General features: G+C 35.7%; 2 protein-coding genes across 4 annotated transcripts in view; one reads left to right on the forward strand and one right to left on the reverse strand.

Moving 5' to 3' along the window:
• LOC140449804 (uncharacterized) overlaps positions 1-2,790 on the forward strand; it is a 33,261-nt gene extending 30,471 nt beyond the window's left edge. For all 3 annotated transcript variants that reach the window (XR_011951891.1, XR_011951890.1, XM_072543157.1), the window contains one exon: positions 1,846-2,790. The gene's annotated coding sequence lies outside the window, so the exon portion shown is untranslated. The remainder of the gene's footprint in view (positions 1-1,845) is intronic.
• Positions 2,791-6,436: 3,646 nt separating this feature from the next.
• Positions 6,437-9,614, reverse strand: LOC140449805 (uncharacterized). The gene is made up of 2 exons (XM_072543158.1): positions 9,058-9,614; positions 6,437-7,187 (listed from the first exon to the last, which is right to left on the reverse strand). The coding sequence occupies exons 1-2, from the start codon at positions 9,397-9,399 to the stop codon at positions 6,759-6,761; spliced, it is 771 nt and encodes a 256-aa protein (XP_072399259.1). The 5' UTR covers positions 9,400-9,614; the 3' UTR covers positions 6,437-6,758.
• Positions 9,615-17,515: the final 7,901 nt, after the last annotated feature.

Below are 17,515 nucleotides of genomic sequence, written 5' to 3' on the forward strand. Positions count from 1 at the left end.
GTCTCCTTTGTTGTTGATTACTGTTCCTAAGTATTTGTATGAATTTGTCTGTATTATTTTTTGTTGGTCTATCATTACTTCTATTTGATCTTCCGTCCCTTGTTTCCTTGATATTTTCATTATTTGAGTCTTCTCTTTGTTTACGTTTAAGTTGTATTTGCTTGCTTCTAGGTTCCATTTCTCTAAGTTGTATTTCAGTTTTTCTGCAGTTTCCGCAATTAATACTATGTCGTCTGCAAATATACACATCTCAGCATTTATCATTTGCATTTTGTTCCAACCGATGCAGTATTTCTTGAATGTTTTCTTACATTCTTTCACTATCTCATCTATTACATTTATGAATAGTACTGGGCTGAGACTTCCCCCTTATCTAACTCCTTGGTTTGTTTCAAATGGTTCTGACTGTATATTTAACATTCTTACTGTATTTGTTGTTTTCATGTATATACTCTTTGTTGCTTCTATCAGTTCTTCACTTACTTGTTTCTTCTTTAGGCTTTCCCATATATCTTTTCTTTTGACTGAGTCGAATGCTTTTTGCATGTCTATAAAGCTCAGATGTATTTCTTTATTTTTCTTTAAGGCTTTTTCTATTACTTGTTGCATGGTGAATATATGGTCTTGTGTCCTTTCCTGAATCCACTTTGTACATCCTCTAATTTATGTTCTATTTCTTTTCTAATTTTCCTTTCTATTATGGTTTCGTATACTTTTGCTGCTACACATAGTAGTGATATACTTCTATAGTTCCTACAGTCTCTTGTGTTTCCTTTCTTGTATATAGGTATAATTACTGCATTTGTCCATTCTCTGGGTATTACTTTTCTCTTCCATATTAGGTTATATATGTATAACAATTTTTCTTTTGCTTTTACTTCTATATATTTCATCATTTCTGGTGCTACTTCATCGCTTCCTGGTGCTTTTCCAATCTTTATCTTTCTTATTGCTTCTTCCAGTTCTTCTTTTTCTATAGTTTCTGGATTTTCCGTGTTTCTCATGGATACTCTCCTGTTGTGGCTTTCCTTCTCCATTGTATTCGCTTGATTTCCATTCAGTATCAGCTGAAAATGTTCCCTCCATCTTTCCATTATTGTCTTATCGTCGTTTATTATTGTTCCTTCCTTGTTCATTATTTGTTTCAGTTTCGTTTCTTTGTTGCTTCTTAGGTTTTTCAGTGTTCTGTAAAATAATTTTACGTATTCTTTGCTGTTTTCTTCCATGTTTTCCCCGAATTTTTCCCAACTTTTCTTTTTCTCTTTCTTAACTATCTCTTTAACTTTTGTTCTTTGTCTCTTATAATTTTCATATTTTTGTTGTGTTTTGTCTTGGATGTATTCTTTCCATAATTTCTTCTTTTTTTTTATTTCTCTTTTCACTTCATCGTTCCAACAAGATGTTCGTTTCCCTCTGTTGTTATTTCTTGTGTTTCCACATATTGATTTAGCTGTTTTTATCATCGCATTTTAAAATTTTCCCCATTCCTCTTCTATTGTTTCTGTTATTTCATGTTCATTGTCCATCTCTTTCTCTAGTCCTTCTGAGTATCTTATTCTCGTGAAATCAGATTTAATGTTCCTTATTTAGGTTTGCGACATAAGTACTTTTAATATCCCCTTCATCGAACATCATATGGTAGTAATAATGCGTTAAACAGATATATGAGATTTTTGGATGACTCAGATGTAGACTTATTTAACTCCAGTTTGAGTCAACTTAAGAGGTCTCTTGTACTTTCATAAGTTTATTATTTCTGTATTATTGTACTTTACTATTATTAGGCTTATCCTGTTAATAAGTAAATAAATAAATTACATCTTATTATTTTTTGTTTATTTTTAGTTCTGAAACTACTGCATATTTGACATCATGGAAAGCTATAGGAATTACTTAAGAAACCAGAACAGTTTATAGATGGTCTTTACCCCAGAAATATATCATTCCAAAGGACTATATGCTCAAGAAGTTACTTGTCATGGTTTTAAAAAAATATATTACTTAAATATGACTTGGAAATGTTAATATTGTAAAGAAATGCTGATGTCAAATGTTTATATTAAATAGTAATAGTAAGACAAAGAATTATCTGTTGCATATAATACCTACTTCAATAGGCTGCTTCATTCTTGTATTTCTACTGCCCCACATTTTTTCTTTCTGTGTACCTTTGACTTATTATTAAATGATTTCTATCAGATCTCATATATAATTGTATAAATATGTAGTTGTATTATGTAATGATTGAACGATTTTTAATTTTTTGTTAAAAACATGTTTATGTTCAAAAATGAAAGCAGAAACAATAGTTTAAGAATGTAACTATTGCCAATTATTGAGAAATCATAATTGAAGACAAAAGTGCATAAAGGATCTATGTAACATTTTTTAAAAAAATCAGTTTTTAGGCTCAGTAGGTCTGTTTTAACCCCTAAATTTGCTTCATAAGATTTATTTGGCTTAAAAACGTTTAGCAACGATTTATTTAGGGGATAAAGGATCTATGTACCAAGCAATATTTTATTACAAAAGTGCATAAAAGATCCATGTGCTCAATATTGTACATAGATCTTTTATGTCTGTCCAAACGGATTGCTGTTGTCATGTCATGTTACATAGATCCCTAAAGTTAGGATATGTTTTTCTTTACATCTAAAATAGTACCACAGTATATATAACACAGTATAGTTGTTGTCTATACTGTGATCGTACTGTGTACTTTTATAGTGAAATAAGTTGCGAAAATGTCAGCAAGAAGTAGACTTTTACTTAATCTGGGACAAAAACAGTATGAGGGTATGTTGAATTAATAATAAATCTTGTTTTTTACTAAAATACGCTTCTTAATATTAAATTGAGGTTAAGAGTTTACCGTAACGGTAACAAAATACCTGCATAAAACTTGTTTTGAGCAATGTTTTTAGTATTTAAACATTGTAGAACAACTTGATCAGATAAAAAGAGATTAAGCATAACTTTATTGTCGTAAATATTGCCGAAACTTTACCTGAACAAGATAAAACTCCACCAAGAATCGAGAATATCCTGCATGAAAAGCAGATATCTTCACCGGAGTTGCAAGATACATTTAACGGTAAATATTCATTCTAAAATTAAATTGTTTAAAGGTTTTGGTCTACAGATAAAAATTATAAAGTAACCTACCTACCCTATATGTTTAAACAAAATTTTAAATTGTAGATTCTATATCTGAAGATGAAGTAATTTCTCCAGAATATACTTCAGACGACTACAATCCAGATAGTACTGATTCGAGCGAAAGTTTTGAAGATTCTCATTGTGAGGATGAAAGTCATCCCGTATCAGTACCACATGCCACAGCAGAAGATTCAGTTTTACTTATAACTCAGCATGAAAATACTGAAAATCTATTGGACAGGAAGGAAAGTCTTTTAATATCTAGACATAATGTTAAGAGAAAGGTATTCAATTTGCCAGAAAAAAAATCAAGAATAAGGAAACGCCGTCCTGAAACATGGAAGAAGAATTAGACTGCCTTAGCGAGACAGAGAGGTGAAACATACATGTTATTAAAAGTAAAAAAGAGATGCCAAGCAAAAGTCCCGAATTAGGATCTTTATGCAAAAAAGAAAATTGCAAAAAGAAATGTGATGAGCAATTTAACAAGTTTGATAGGGAAACAATATTTCGTAAGTTTTACGCATTAGATCAAAATGCAAAAAACTCATTACTTTTTAAATCTGTTTCGATTATGCCAGTTAATCGCCATAGAAAAAACATTAGTAATAATAAATCATATACATTTGGTTACACAATAACGTGTCAGACACGTATCAAAACTGTCTGTAAGACTGCCTTTATCTCCCTTTACCAAATATCAAATAAAAAGGTGCAACTCATTCAGAATCAATTAAAATCAGGGACTACAGCTCCTTCGCCAGATAAAAGGGGGCATCATAATTCTAGACCAAATAAAATAGAAAAAGATGTGGTTGATGCTGTAAAAGGACACATTCTTTCTTTTCCTGCAGAACAGTCACACTATTCGCGAAACAAAAATGCCAATAAAATGTATTTGTCTCCCTTGTTAAATATAACAAAACTGCATGAATTGTATCAAGAATATGTTCAAGAAACTAAGATGGACAAACGGTTTTTGGTTTCAAAAAGTTTTTATACGCACATTTTCTCATCAGAATTTAATTTGTCTTTTGGCCAGCCCAAAAGTGATACATGCAGTATGTGCGATGCCAATTTAGGGGACGAGATCCACAAAGAAAAATTTAAATTTGCTTTTGAGCAACAAAAAGTCGATAGAGAACGGGCACATAATAATAAAGAAATATGCTATATAACCATGGACCTACAACAGACCATGCGTTTACCACGCCTTACTACTTCTAAGGCATTTTATTTGAGGCAGATGTGGTTCTATAATTTTGGAATCCACTCAATAACGTCAGAGGGTGATAAAGCCTACTTTTTTAATTGGACCGAAGATGTAGCAATGAAGGGCAGTCTTGAACTTGGTAATAGCTTGCACACATTTGTTCAACTTTTAACAAGCAGAAGGAAAGAAATAAACCATCTTAGAAAAATCTTTAGTTTGATGTCTATAAAGTTTGATGAAAGACTGTCCTGGAGAAATCATATACAAAAAACTAAGGCGAATTGTTTAAAAAGAATTAACATAATTAAATTCCTTGGTTACTATCACTGGGCGCTGAAGAGGACGTACTTCTTAGAATTACCGAGCTCCTAATCAGGTCCAAACTCGATTACGGTAGCATACTCTACCTGTTCGACTGTAACTCTCTCCTAAATTCTCTTAACGTCATTTAAAACACATCTCTTCGAATTTGACTTGGTACTTTTAGATCTAGCTCATTTGAAAGCTTCATATCGAAGCCTGTGAACCTCCTCTAATCATTAGGAGACCAAGACTACTTTTGAATTACTTTGCAAAAGTCTCAAATCCAGCTGCTAATCTTGTGGCCAGACACACACAATTAGTGCCCATAGAAAAACCTACGTCCTAAACAACGGTATGTCAAATTGACAGTAAATTACACCAGTTAATTAGCAATATATTGTGATAGAGAATTGTTGAGAAATATGACCATTTCTACCAACAAAACTAAATGTATGACAAAGGCAAAAGATCCACTCAGATGTAAGTTAGTGGTTGAGAACAATCCCATAGAACAGGTGATGTAATTCATATATTTAGGCATAGATATATCAAGCACACACAACCCAGTAAAGGACCTAACGAGTCAGATCAACAAAGCATCCGCATTGTCGGGATGTATGCGAGAGATAGTCTGGTCAAATCCGTATATGCACACAGATAGTAAAATCAGAATCTACAAGACTTGCATACGACCGATCATGACATATGGCATAGAAGTGCGCGAAGATACCAACAAAACGAAATAGATGCTAAAGGTTGCCGAAATGAAAACCCTAAGAACAATGGTGGGCAAAACAATAAGAGACAGGGTGAGAAATACAAACGTCAGAGAGCAGTGCAAAATTCAAGATATTGTAAGATGGGGAAGGCAGCGTAAGAGGATGTGGTACAATCATGTAAAACGAATGGATGAGAATAGACTCCCAAAATTTGCCCTAGAAAACAACCAGCCCGGTTCAAGACCTCCAGGAAGACCACCTAAAAGATGGAGGGATAGTTGGCAATCTACCTCCCAGGAAATTAACCAGAGGCAGCTTCAGAATTAAACAGATCGAAAGATCTCCAAGAAGAAGAATTAGCAATATAAAGTTCTCAAACACGATCCTCATTTATATCCCTTATACATACAACGGAATTATATGAAATACATAAAGCTCTGGAAGTAACACTAAAAAGCAGCAAACGACTCACGGTCATCGATTCACTCACTAAACCTAAAGCTAGCAACACCCAATATTCAATGAATGAACAAATCACTGTCACCAGCTATTAACATAAGACACCTCAGTTTCCATAATCTGGTACCCTTCACATGTGGGTGTCACTGGTATAGTAATGAAAAATCGGATCAAGCAGCGAAAAAAGCTAACCGTCGCAATCTTCCAGTCGAAAAAATATAGCTACATCAAGACCTAAAATATCTTTTAAGACAATCGGTATTGAAAAATTAGCAAGATTAATTCTACATCCAAATACAACCAAAAATACGATCACCGTATATCCCTATACAAAAAAGAAGAGACAAAGCTATAATCAGAAGAATAAGAATTGGTCACACTGGACTCACGGATGGTTACTTCATTAATTCTGTAAATCCACCAGTTTGTGAATTGTGAACGTTGTAACAACACACGCCTTTCCATTTAGCATGTCCTACTTGAATGCAATACTTTCAGTTCCATTCGACGACAGCATTTAGTGATATGCTTAATTTACCTGGTTTAATGAACTCATAAATTTTTTGAGACACTGTAACTTATAATATGATTTAATATAAAATAATAAAAAAATTTGTATACATATGTATAAACAGGACCAAAACTTGTAAAATTTGTAACATTGTTTTTAGTTGCTGTGTCAGTGACTATTAGTTCTTGAAGCACGTAAATTTAAATAAAAAATCTACGCTTTCGAAAATCTTTGTTAGTATCAATACATCTCATACTTTCTGTCATTGCATAGATACATCTTTATAGTATATTCTGGCGTAAGTGGTTCGTGTATTATTTGTGGCTATTGCTTGTATATTACGGCTGTGATGAGTACGGTAACGATGGATGGTACGTTTATGGATACACTTGAATCACAAGTATGTATTGAGCGTGGGGTTATTTTCTTTAGTAGCAGGATAATCATATTTTCCGATGCTTGCCTCAAATAAAATATTGGATATCAAATGTTCTACCATGTTTTGAGCATAGCTTGAATTCAAAGCTTCTACCTTCGTTGCAACATATTCCCCAAAAATAGTGAATCTATTGCGAGGATTCTTAGCTTTCAATTCATTTAACAGATTATATGTCTCCTCTTGTCTTTGGTCAGAAATCGTTGCCCTCCTTTTTGAGGCTTGCCTATTTTCTATAATTTGAGACGTTGTTGACGGACCTGGTTGTTGATCCAATGGTTGTGGTTCCGGTAGTGCTTGGGTCGCGATATCGTCTATATGTTCTTCTTTTATTGATGGATTTAGAATGAATGAATCTATTTCAATGTTTTTTTCCGAATCAGAATCCTAAAATTAATAAAATATGTTAATTTTTTTTCTATGAATTACTTTTTATTTATAACTTAGTTTTGTGTATTGCTTCATTATAGATGCCCGACAGAGCAGAAGAGTGTAAAGTAGTGGCAAAACAGTTAAATAATATTTGGAAATTTCCACAATGCGTAGGAGCAATGGATAGAAAACATGTTATCATTCAATCACCGTAACACAGTAAAAGCGATTTTTTGAATTATAAATCGTTGTTGATAAATATGTAATTATAAATACCATTGATAGCATACCTATCGTACGAAGAGTGTCAGAAAACATATTCGCAATATTTTCAGCTAGATTTAGTCTTCAGGAAATATTGCAACCTGAATCATCGAAAGCGGACTACTCACTAGAATCCTTAGGTACATGGGTAAGTTTGCTGTGAAAATGTAGCTAGCAATATTTATCTTTTACTAACATTTTTTGGTTGTTCATAATTTCGTATTTGCCGCTCAAAATAATAGTGTCCCACCTATAATTTTACTCACGAGCCGCCACTGATTTTTGAAGCTTGGAGATACGACGTGCAAAATGATACATACGATACAAAGTAAAAAATATAAAAAGAATAGAGTGAAAATGTAACTTGTCTTTCACACAATACAAAAATCCAAAACGCTAATTGTAAAAATACACAACAATTAATAATTATTATTGCGTGTTTTTATATTTTTAGAAAGAACGCTTAAATTATAAGATTTGTCAACATTGCCAGCCGAATAATTACACAACAATAAAAAAGAAAGAAGCAAAGAAATGACACGTGCCTTTGTGTATCGGATGAAAAACGTCGGGAAATCACCTAATTCTCATTTAATTTTATGTTCTATCCATTTGCCTAAAAAATGCGTCTGCAGTATCTGATGCGAGTAGCATGTGCCTACAGGACTGTATCTGCGGCGACATTGTGGACTATCGCGGGTTTTGTTCCTCTGCATGACATCAATATGAGAGAAGAGAGCATTTGGGCATCAATGGAAAGATGACAAGAAGAGTGGAACAACATGGAAGATGTTGTCCAGTGAACCAAAATGTCGATCCCGAGCCTAAGGGACTGGGTAGATTGTCTGTTTTAGAGCGTATCTTCGTAGGTTCAGAAAGATAGATACAGATAAATTCCTATACTGCGAATATTACGTCACTGTTACTCACACAATGCTGGAGTGTAATAGATGTACTGTGGAAACAGATTGAAACAGGTGAACCCTGTGACTTTGAGAGAGATGACGGGAAGTAATCCGAACAGTAATTAAAAATAAAGAAAAAGAAGAGAAACACCAACCAGGCCAACGACATTGTTAAGAGAAAGGAATGTTTGGGAGTGAAGGGAGTGTAAGAAAATGTCGTCAACCTCACAGCGGCCATCCCACTTTCAGAGTACCTACGGTACGTGTGATAGTCAACTGCGCACAAGTAGAAGAGGGTGGTTTTAGTTGGTAGGCAGGATAACAGATACTTGAATTTTTGGCACTGCTATCTTTAATACTTTAAATTAAACTAAAACCCAAATTTTAAGGACTCAAAATGGAGGTAGCATAACAAAAATTTCGGTGCCCAACCAAACCTATCCCAGGAAAATTATAGGTGTGCCCCGGAAATCAAGTAATGCCGCAAACGACGTAAGACATGAATTGTCTGGGTACTTATTGCCTCCAGAAAGAAAAGTTTCTTGTCAAAATAACTATTAGCAAATTATATTAATATGGGAATACGTACCTAATAATTTTATTTTAACCATTTTAAATCGCATATTAAGAAACATCCCGTATAGAAAAAAATAAAAAATATATAGTAATATCCTATTTCCTACAATAAATTATAGGTACTATTGTTGCAGACTTACATATGCTTCATTTAATTCTTTTTCTACAAAACTCCTAGGTTCATTTTTGTCTGTTAAAAAAAGAAGCCATTGGTATGCAAACCACCTCGGAGTGTCACAAGCTCCGGATTTAGTGTCATCTTTAAGTTTCTTTTTCTCTCTAAAAAATTGTGAAGTCAAATTTTTTATCTTCCTCCGTAGTTCGAGTTCGTGTAGTCCCATAAAATTACTAATACTTTTCCAAGAATCCTTTTTCTTATTTTTATTTTTATAATTTTCATCAGTTGAATCCCATAAAACAGTTTGAGAATGATATAAATGAATTAACGTCTCCGTTAATTCGTTCGTCCACACGACCGCCATATTTTTTTGTAACTTATTTAATTGCAACTAATGTTTCCAACTGAAGCGTACACACCCAGCCTGTGGCCAACACGGCTATTTATTTTAATGTTTATCGACTAAAACGTGCTAAAACCAAAACACTGTTCTCGACATTTCTTTACAACTTTTGTAGCCAACTTAATGTTATTTTAGAAACTTTTGTCACCAACATGCGTTGACAACACAAAAGTTGACAATTCGTCTTGGGAGGATAGTTATAATATAATTGCCTTTATATTTACTTACACATTACTCTTAGTGGGTTCAACTATAAACGTACAAAGTTTGACCTGCACCGCGTTCGTTTTACTTATTTATTTTATCTTTACCGCCAAAGTACTATGCACCGAAATTATGCATACGTTACGATTTACGATCCAATAGGCACTCTTCCCGCTTTATTCGAACTGTGTTTTGGCTACACTGGACCGTGGAAGTGATGACGTAGATTTTATTGACATATGTCAGTTTCACTTTCCAAACAAACCTTGTTTAGTGTGGATAATTTGTATTTTTCGTTATTTTTTCATTTTTTTTACAGAATCTTTCCGCTTTTTGCAATATCTAAGTATTCTAATAGTTACTACAACAATTTTACAAGGTTGTGTAAACAATAAAGCATGTTGTTTTATAAAAATAGCATAAAATGCATGTATCAATAAAGTAAGGTTAGAATGTCTTTAATTTAAACTTTTAAACTATATTTCATAGAAATAGAACACTGAATTATGATGGTATTATCTTAAAAACACTATACTTAAAAGAAAAAGCAGCAGAGGAAGCAAAATGTTAACTTTATAGAAATTAAAAAGTCTTGAGATTGGACATTTCAACTTTTGTTTGGAAAGTAATTGACAGTTGTGACGTCACACTTCCACGGTCCCTTATCTCTTCCTCTGACAGACAGCTGGAAAATGACCAGTGTTGCCGGTTGGTTAAAAATGTACCTAATTTGGGTAGATTCTTTCTGAAGATCAAAAGTATGTTTTTACGGGAAATAACCCTAAATCGTGCTTGTACATTTTAAAATTGAAAATAATATATTCACAAGTCTTGACGCTAGGTACATTATTTCATTAAATTTTATTTTTTGTCCCATCTAAGAATGCATCTATCACTTTTAAAAAAACTTAATTTACAGTTCATTCTAATTACGTATTCCCAACTAATTACACGTGAAAGCCAAACAGGGTCGTAGTGAGCTGTATCATATATTATTTTTAAAAATATTTATTATTTATTTTTAAAATATATTTTCTTGAAACTAAGAATGTAAGGATTTCTTGACGTTTAACTGTAAGTAAAATTTAATGTTGTGATGTGGGTATTAGTTAAAATAGTTAGGTAATGACTGTGAATATTGATTTACACGATTTTATTAAAAGGAAAACCATGTGTTACAATTTAACCTACATCTTACAACAACAAAACATATATATCTGTCTCTTGTCACCGTTCACTCTCGGTGGACACTGTCATGGCAACTTCGGTGGTATTCAGCCACAGAACGGTGTGGCTGTTACATCCTCCCCCTTTGCACCACCCTGGCGACTCGCGGGTGGGGCAACAGAGTCTAAGCAGGAATAGAGCTCTACAGGACAGCAATGACAACGTTTTGGTCGGGGTTGTCTACGTCTGGTAATAGGGTCAGGTTCAGGTTCAGCTTCAATTTGAGCAAGGTCATCTCCAACAGGGGGGCCCATTTCGCTATCGTCTAACCCAAGGATCAAAGACTCTGGGCAGGAGACCAGTGGAGCAGGAGGGTCGGCTTCTGAGGATTTCACTGGACGACCTCTTCTACGGAGAGGTTGAACTGGAGCAGGGCACGGATCTTCTGGATCGGCATGGAAAGGCGTCAAGGCTGAGACATGATATTTTCCAGCAGGAACATCCGGAGTGTCGATGTGTGAAACTTCATAGGTTGTAGGGGACAGCATTTTGGTCACCTTGTAGGGTCCGTCACGACGCGGCGCGAACTTCGAAGTTATGGACTTAGACGCGTCACTTAGTGTATGCGAATCCACTAGCACAATATCACCTACTTCGAACGAAACCGAGCGGCGGTGGCAGTCTTTGTACTTCTTACGTCTATCTTGAGATTGTTCATGTGTCTCGCGGGCTTCACTAAGAGCTTTACTCAAAGTTATTAGATAGGGCGTGATTTGTGGCACGAAGTTGTCCTTGGCTATGATGCTTCGAAAATCACGATTTGCATCATCAGGAGTTCGTAACTCGCGACCGAACGTGAGGTACGCAGGAGTGAAACCGGTTGAGTCGCACTTCACAGTGTTCATCGCGAACCGTATAGCGGGTAACTTTTCAGACCAAGACGAATGGTCATTATTTGTTAGAATAGCTAACTGAGTTTTAATGTCTCTATTTTTTCGTTCGACGGGGTTAGCTTCCGGGTGGTATACAGGTATAAGGTTCTGTTGGTACCCAAAACAATGCGCCACTTGCTGCATTACCGCACTCACGAACTGAGTACCGTTGTCACTGACGACTCGACGAGGGATTCCGTATCGTAAGATTATGTTGTCTATGAAACACTTGGCACAGGCAGCGGCAGTAGCAGATTCTAACGGGAATAATTCTACCCAACGACTAGCAGTGTCTTCCACTACCAGAATCCATGTATAACCTTGAGGAGAGAGGGGCAAAGGCCCAAATAAATCAATAGATAGCACTTCAAACCTCTGGGACTGAACAGGGGTTTGTAGGAGACCAGCGGGTTTGAGGTTAGAGACTTTATAGCGTTGGCACTCAAGACATTTACTTACATGGTCAGAGATAATTTTCTTCATTCCAGGCCAATAGTAGCGTTTTATTATTCTTTGATATGTCTTCTCCACTCCATAATGACCAGCAGTAGCGGAATCATGGTACTCATGCAGTATGTGAGGAATACGTGTACTAGCCGCTACCAATTGGGGCTCTTCTTCATCTACTTCAGGAGTATAACGGTATAATATCCCATTGTTCATGATATATCCTCTTTCTGCCCACCTCTTGAAATCTACACTTGTGTCAGAAGAGGGATCTTCTAAACATCTAATAATCTTGGCAACATCTGGATCATTAAGCTGCTCTTCTCGAACATCAGCAACACTAAGAGTTGGAAAATCTACCCTTACTAGATGAACTTCAGCTATGATGGGAACTTCTGTCATGGGAGGCCTTGATAGAGTATCTGCGATTACATTTTTTCTTCCTGTGATATATTCTATTTTTAGGTCATATGGCATGAGCTCTAAAGCCCATCGAGCTAACCGTCCAGTAGGGGACTTTAGGGTCATTAGCCATTTTAAGGCTTGGTGATCACTTTGCACTATTGTAGTAGCGCCTTCTAAGTATCCTCGAAATTTCTTCACTGCCCAAACCACAGCGAGAGCTTCTCGTTCTGTAGTGCTATAGTTTTGTTCAGCAGGAGTCAGGAGTCTCGAAGCATACTCTACAGGTCGTTCGTTCTCTTTCTCCCCCTGGAGAAGACATGCCCCCAAAGCATAATTGCTAGCATCTGTACGAAGTATATAAGGTAAATTGCAGTCAGCTTGTCGTAGGATTGGGGCGGAACACAATAATTGTTTCAGACATTCAAAGGCCTCTTGTTGTTCTGCTCCCCAGGTCCATTTCACATTTTTCTTGGTTAAATTTGACAAAGGTTTAGCAACATGGGAGAAATTTTCGATGAATCTACGGAACCATGAGCATGTTTGCAGGAATTTTAGCAGTTGAGTAACATTTAGGGGTGGTGTCATGTTTAATATGGCAGATACTTTATTTTCACTTGGCCGGATACCCAAAGGTGAAAGGATGTGTCCGAGATATAGGACTTCCTCACAGGCGAATGAACATTTTGCTCTATTTAGACATAATTTAAATAGGCGCATCCGGTTGAATACTTGTTTCAAATCGTCTATGTGATCAGAGAAGGATGGGGATAATATTATCAGATCATCTAAATAAGCTAGGATATTCAGATTTTGAAGACCAGCACGAAATTTATCAATCATCCTTTGGAAACTAGCGGGACTGTTACACATACCAAAGGGCATGCGTGTGTAACGAAAGGTGCCAAATGGACACACGAAGGCTGTTTTGTCACGATCAGCTGTTCGTACAGAGATTTGATGATAACCATATTTTAAGTCGAGGGTAGTCATAAATCGGATTTCCTTTGCTGCATGCAAAATATCTTCAATACGTGGCAGAGGGTACTTATCTCCACGTGTTATTGCGTTTAAGCGTCGATAGTCTACTGTTAATCTGATACCTCCATCTCTCTTAGGCACAAGTACCACGGGTGAAGCATATGGGGACTCACACTCTTCGATTATGCCTTGAGCCAAAAGTTTATCTAACTCCTGACGCAGTAATTGCCTTTTGGGCTCTGACATATGGTAAGGTGGAACAGATATTGGTACATCATCAACCAATACAATGGAGTGTTCAGCATATGGAGTAGGGTCTATATTATATACGAATAACTCAGAATTTTCCTTAACAATGTTGTTAAGATTGGATCTTTCTTCTAAGGATAGAGAAATTCCTTCATCTACTCGTAGTTCTAAATGAGCAAGAGTAACGCTATTGACCTGGCAAGGAGAGCTGACCTGAGCTGGATCTGGAGCAAATGAGTAGGGGATATTAGGGACATCACCATAAAACCATGAATCATTAGGAATGTCTAGAATGATGTTAGCTTTTCTTAAGAAGTCTGCCCCCAGTAAGGTACGACTATTTGTGTGTGTGGGCACAGAAATTAAGGAAATGCTATGAGAGCGGCTTTGTAAGATAACAACTAAATCAAAGACCAAAACAGTAGTAGAAGTAGTCCTACCATCCGCTAGGGTCATGTCTACACTTTTTGTGGAAAAGGGTACCTCATCCTTCAAGAGGATATCTCTTAGCTGAGAGCCAGCAATACTGCACTGTGCTCCCGAATCAAGATAACAATGACCTACATGACCTTCAATAGTGACCTGAACAATGGGTTTAGTTGATAGGTTTGTGGCAAAATGTTGGTCGACATTAACTGTTTCAGCAAGCATAAATTCAGATACTGCTGAGGATTTACTGGATGATTTGCATTTTGGACAATTACTCTTAATGAATCCAGGAGTCTTACATCCATAACACGAAATCTGATTCGAAGTGGAAAAGGTTGGTTTAGGGCTAGTACGAGAAGTTACTAGAGGAGGATTAGGTTTGGGCTCAACCGAAGATTTTCGAGAATCTGCTTCCCTGGTTCTGACTGCGGCCAATTTTCGACATTCATCCTTCACGTGACCTGGATTTTTGCAAAAGCTACACCGTACCCGTTTTGATTCGTTTTCGTTTTTAATGTTTATTTCCGGATTTTCATCCGATTCTTCAGTTTGCCTCGATTCTTTTAAGAGTTCGCTAAATGTATTGATCTTATCACGTGCTACTTTTTCACGTATTCTCCTATGCAACAAACCGTATACCATATCTAATTGAGTGGCTTCGGTTAATGTATCTGCCGGTAACTGAGCTATTATCGCGCGCGCTTTGCATACAAAAATGTCACACGGAGTTTTAGCATCTTGTTCCGTCGAAAACAGTTCCCGATACACTCTGTAGGCTGGTTTTTGAGGTCCAAAAGTCGATCGTAATAAATTAATGGCGCTGGCCCACGTGTTTACCGTATTTTTAACACCTTGAAACCACGTGGCGGCGAAACCGTCTAGCAGCATGGGTATACCCTTTAATGCGTTCGCGTCAGACACGTGGGTGCACTCTTTATAGATCTCGACCGCATCTATAAAAGCTTTTACATCAGCCCCCTTTGATCCATCGAAGCGAGAAGCGCATTTTGCTAAACTACCTGAGTCCGAAATAGGCCTTGCTATTGTATTTAATAAGGCTTGAAACTGTTCGCTTGTTAAATTTACCGAAGACATTTCTGCTGATGTTGATTCGCTTGAACTAAAAACCGTCGTCGACCTAAGCGAATAACTGTGTTTATCGTTTCTTGCCGTGATTGCAAGTTTAACACAAAAATAGTAATAAAAATTAAAGGCTTACAGTTTCTGTTGCTTATTTCTTGTAAATACCCTTGAATGGAAGCTTGATATTCCCACAGGATGTTTCTGAATGGCCTAGTGGAAGATTGATATTCCCACAGGATGTTTTGAATGGTCTGTAGTGGAAGATTGATATTCCCACACGATGTTTTTGGATGGTCTGTGCGGAGTTTCCACAGCAGTCACATACACAGTAGATTTATTGTTGTGAAGCACTAAACTAAGTGAAAATGTCCACTAATCACCTTACAATGGCGGGAGCAAAAACACTTTTCTGTTCACAATGAAACTTTACGATTTTCACAGTACGAACTACACTTTAAACTATTTTGCCCAAGTTGGGTGCCAGTTGTGATGTGGGTATTAGTTAAAATAGTTAGGTAATGACTGTGAATATTGATTTACACGATTTTATTAAAAGGAAAACCATGTGTTACAATTTAACCTACATCTTACAACAACAAAACATATATATCTGTCTCTTGTCACCGTTCACTCTCGGTGGACACTGTCATGGCAACTTCGGTGGTATTCAGCCACGGAACGGTGTGGCTGTTACAATGTTCCATTGAAGAAAAATGTGCTAAAATAAAATATTCATTAACTAAAATTTACTTAACAAAGTATTTTGTTTTTCAAAACATACATACACCATTTAAATTATTCACAGTATTATGTTGTCCAACTTCCACATTTTGGATTCGGCTTTTTTTCAACGTGTGGCACACATTTATGCCATGTAGTTGAAGTAATATTATTTATTGCATCATTAAAAATATTTTTCATACTGCAAATTTTAAATTATTGGTTTTGTCTGCAACATAATTTTTCACTTCTGCCCAGATGAGTTCTATCGGATTGAGCTCACAATGGTATGGAAGCAGCTTTAAAACTATTTTGTTTTGGCTTTTGCCATCTTATCAATAATGTATTTGTTATATTGTCCCATATATTGCTCAACAATAGCTAACAGTTGCACTTTTAACATTGCGTCTTCAAAACCTATATTTTTTTTTTATTTCAGCCACGCGAAAAGGAAATAAAACTTGTCAAAACATTATTAAATTAAAATATTGGTTTTTCTTACCTTTATCCAAGTGATTACCACAAGCTATTTTTACTTTTGATAAATAAATACTTTGTTTTGAATACTAAAAGTTTAATACATCCTATAAAACGTATAAATAACACAACCAGTAAATAACACAAAAATATCGTTACAAAACACAAAATTTATGAACTTATAACAAAATATATAAACCAACACACTATAATTTGAATATAATCAGACTGAGCAGTTTGGACCTGTAAAATGACAATCATGCTCGTTCAAGGAAATAAATCATATTTAATATCCTCTAGAAGTATTTATAGAGTAGTTAGTTTTAATTTTTAATGGAGTTTCATCTCATTTAGACATCCGAATTGTAGAAGCTGCAATGAAAAAGATGTAACTCTGTTTTGTCTACCGTCTAACACCACCCATGAGCTTCAACCACTTTACAAATCAGTCTTCAGGAGTTTCGAATCTTACTGGGACGAGGAAGTGTTAAATTTTTGGGTGAACCATAATAACGAACGTACCATCAACCGAGCAAGATTTGGCGAATATTTACGCCGGTTAGGAAAAATGACAGGTCGCAAAAAAATTTTGTTATGGATTTGAAGCAACTAGGATATGACTATTCAATCCAAATGTTATTCCGGATGCTGCCTTTGCCCTTAATTGTCTGGCACAACGAGACATACAATTGCCAAAGATTTTTTAGAAAATCCTTTAACCGAACCAGAAACTGAACCAACTGGTAAAAAGGCTGCAAAAAAAGTGAGGAAGAGACATGTGACGGACTAAACGCAAGTTTTATTAACAGTGGTTTTCTGATGACACTGGAGTTAAAAGTATCAACAAAAAAACGTCGACAGGTCATTAATGCGAAAGCTCAAGAAATTACTAGAGATTTATTTATTGCACAATCTTATAGTTCAGCAAAACCAAAACCGAATTTAAAAAGAGTCATGGTACTGTTTTTTTGTTTTGTTTTATTGTT

This window comes from Diabrotica undecimpunctata, chromosome 9 (genome assembly GCF_040954645.1).
Source record: "Diabrotica undecimpunctata isolate CICGRU chromosome 9, icDiaUnde3, whole genome shotgun sequence".
Classification (NCBI taxonomy): Eukaryota; Metazoa; Arthropoda; class Insecta; order Coleoptera; family Chrysomelidae; genus Diabrotica; species Diabrotica undecimpunctata.

What these genes read in the sequence shown, in the direction of transcription:
- LOC140449805 (XM_072543158.1), bottom strand. Translation starts at nt 9,399, where the DNA reads ATGGCGGTCGTGTGGACGAACGAATTAACGGAGACGTTAATTCATTTA. An exon ending in AAGAATTAAATGAAGCATAT is followed by an intron (nt 7,188 to 9,057) that starts GTAAGTCTGCAA and finishes TATTAATTTTAG; the next exon opens with GATTCTGATTCGGAAAAAAA.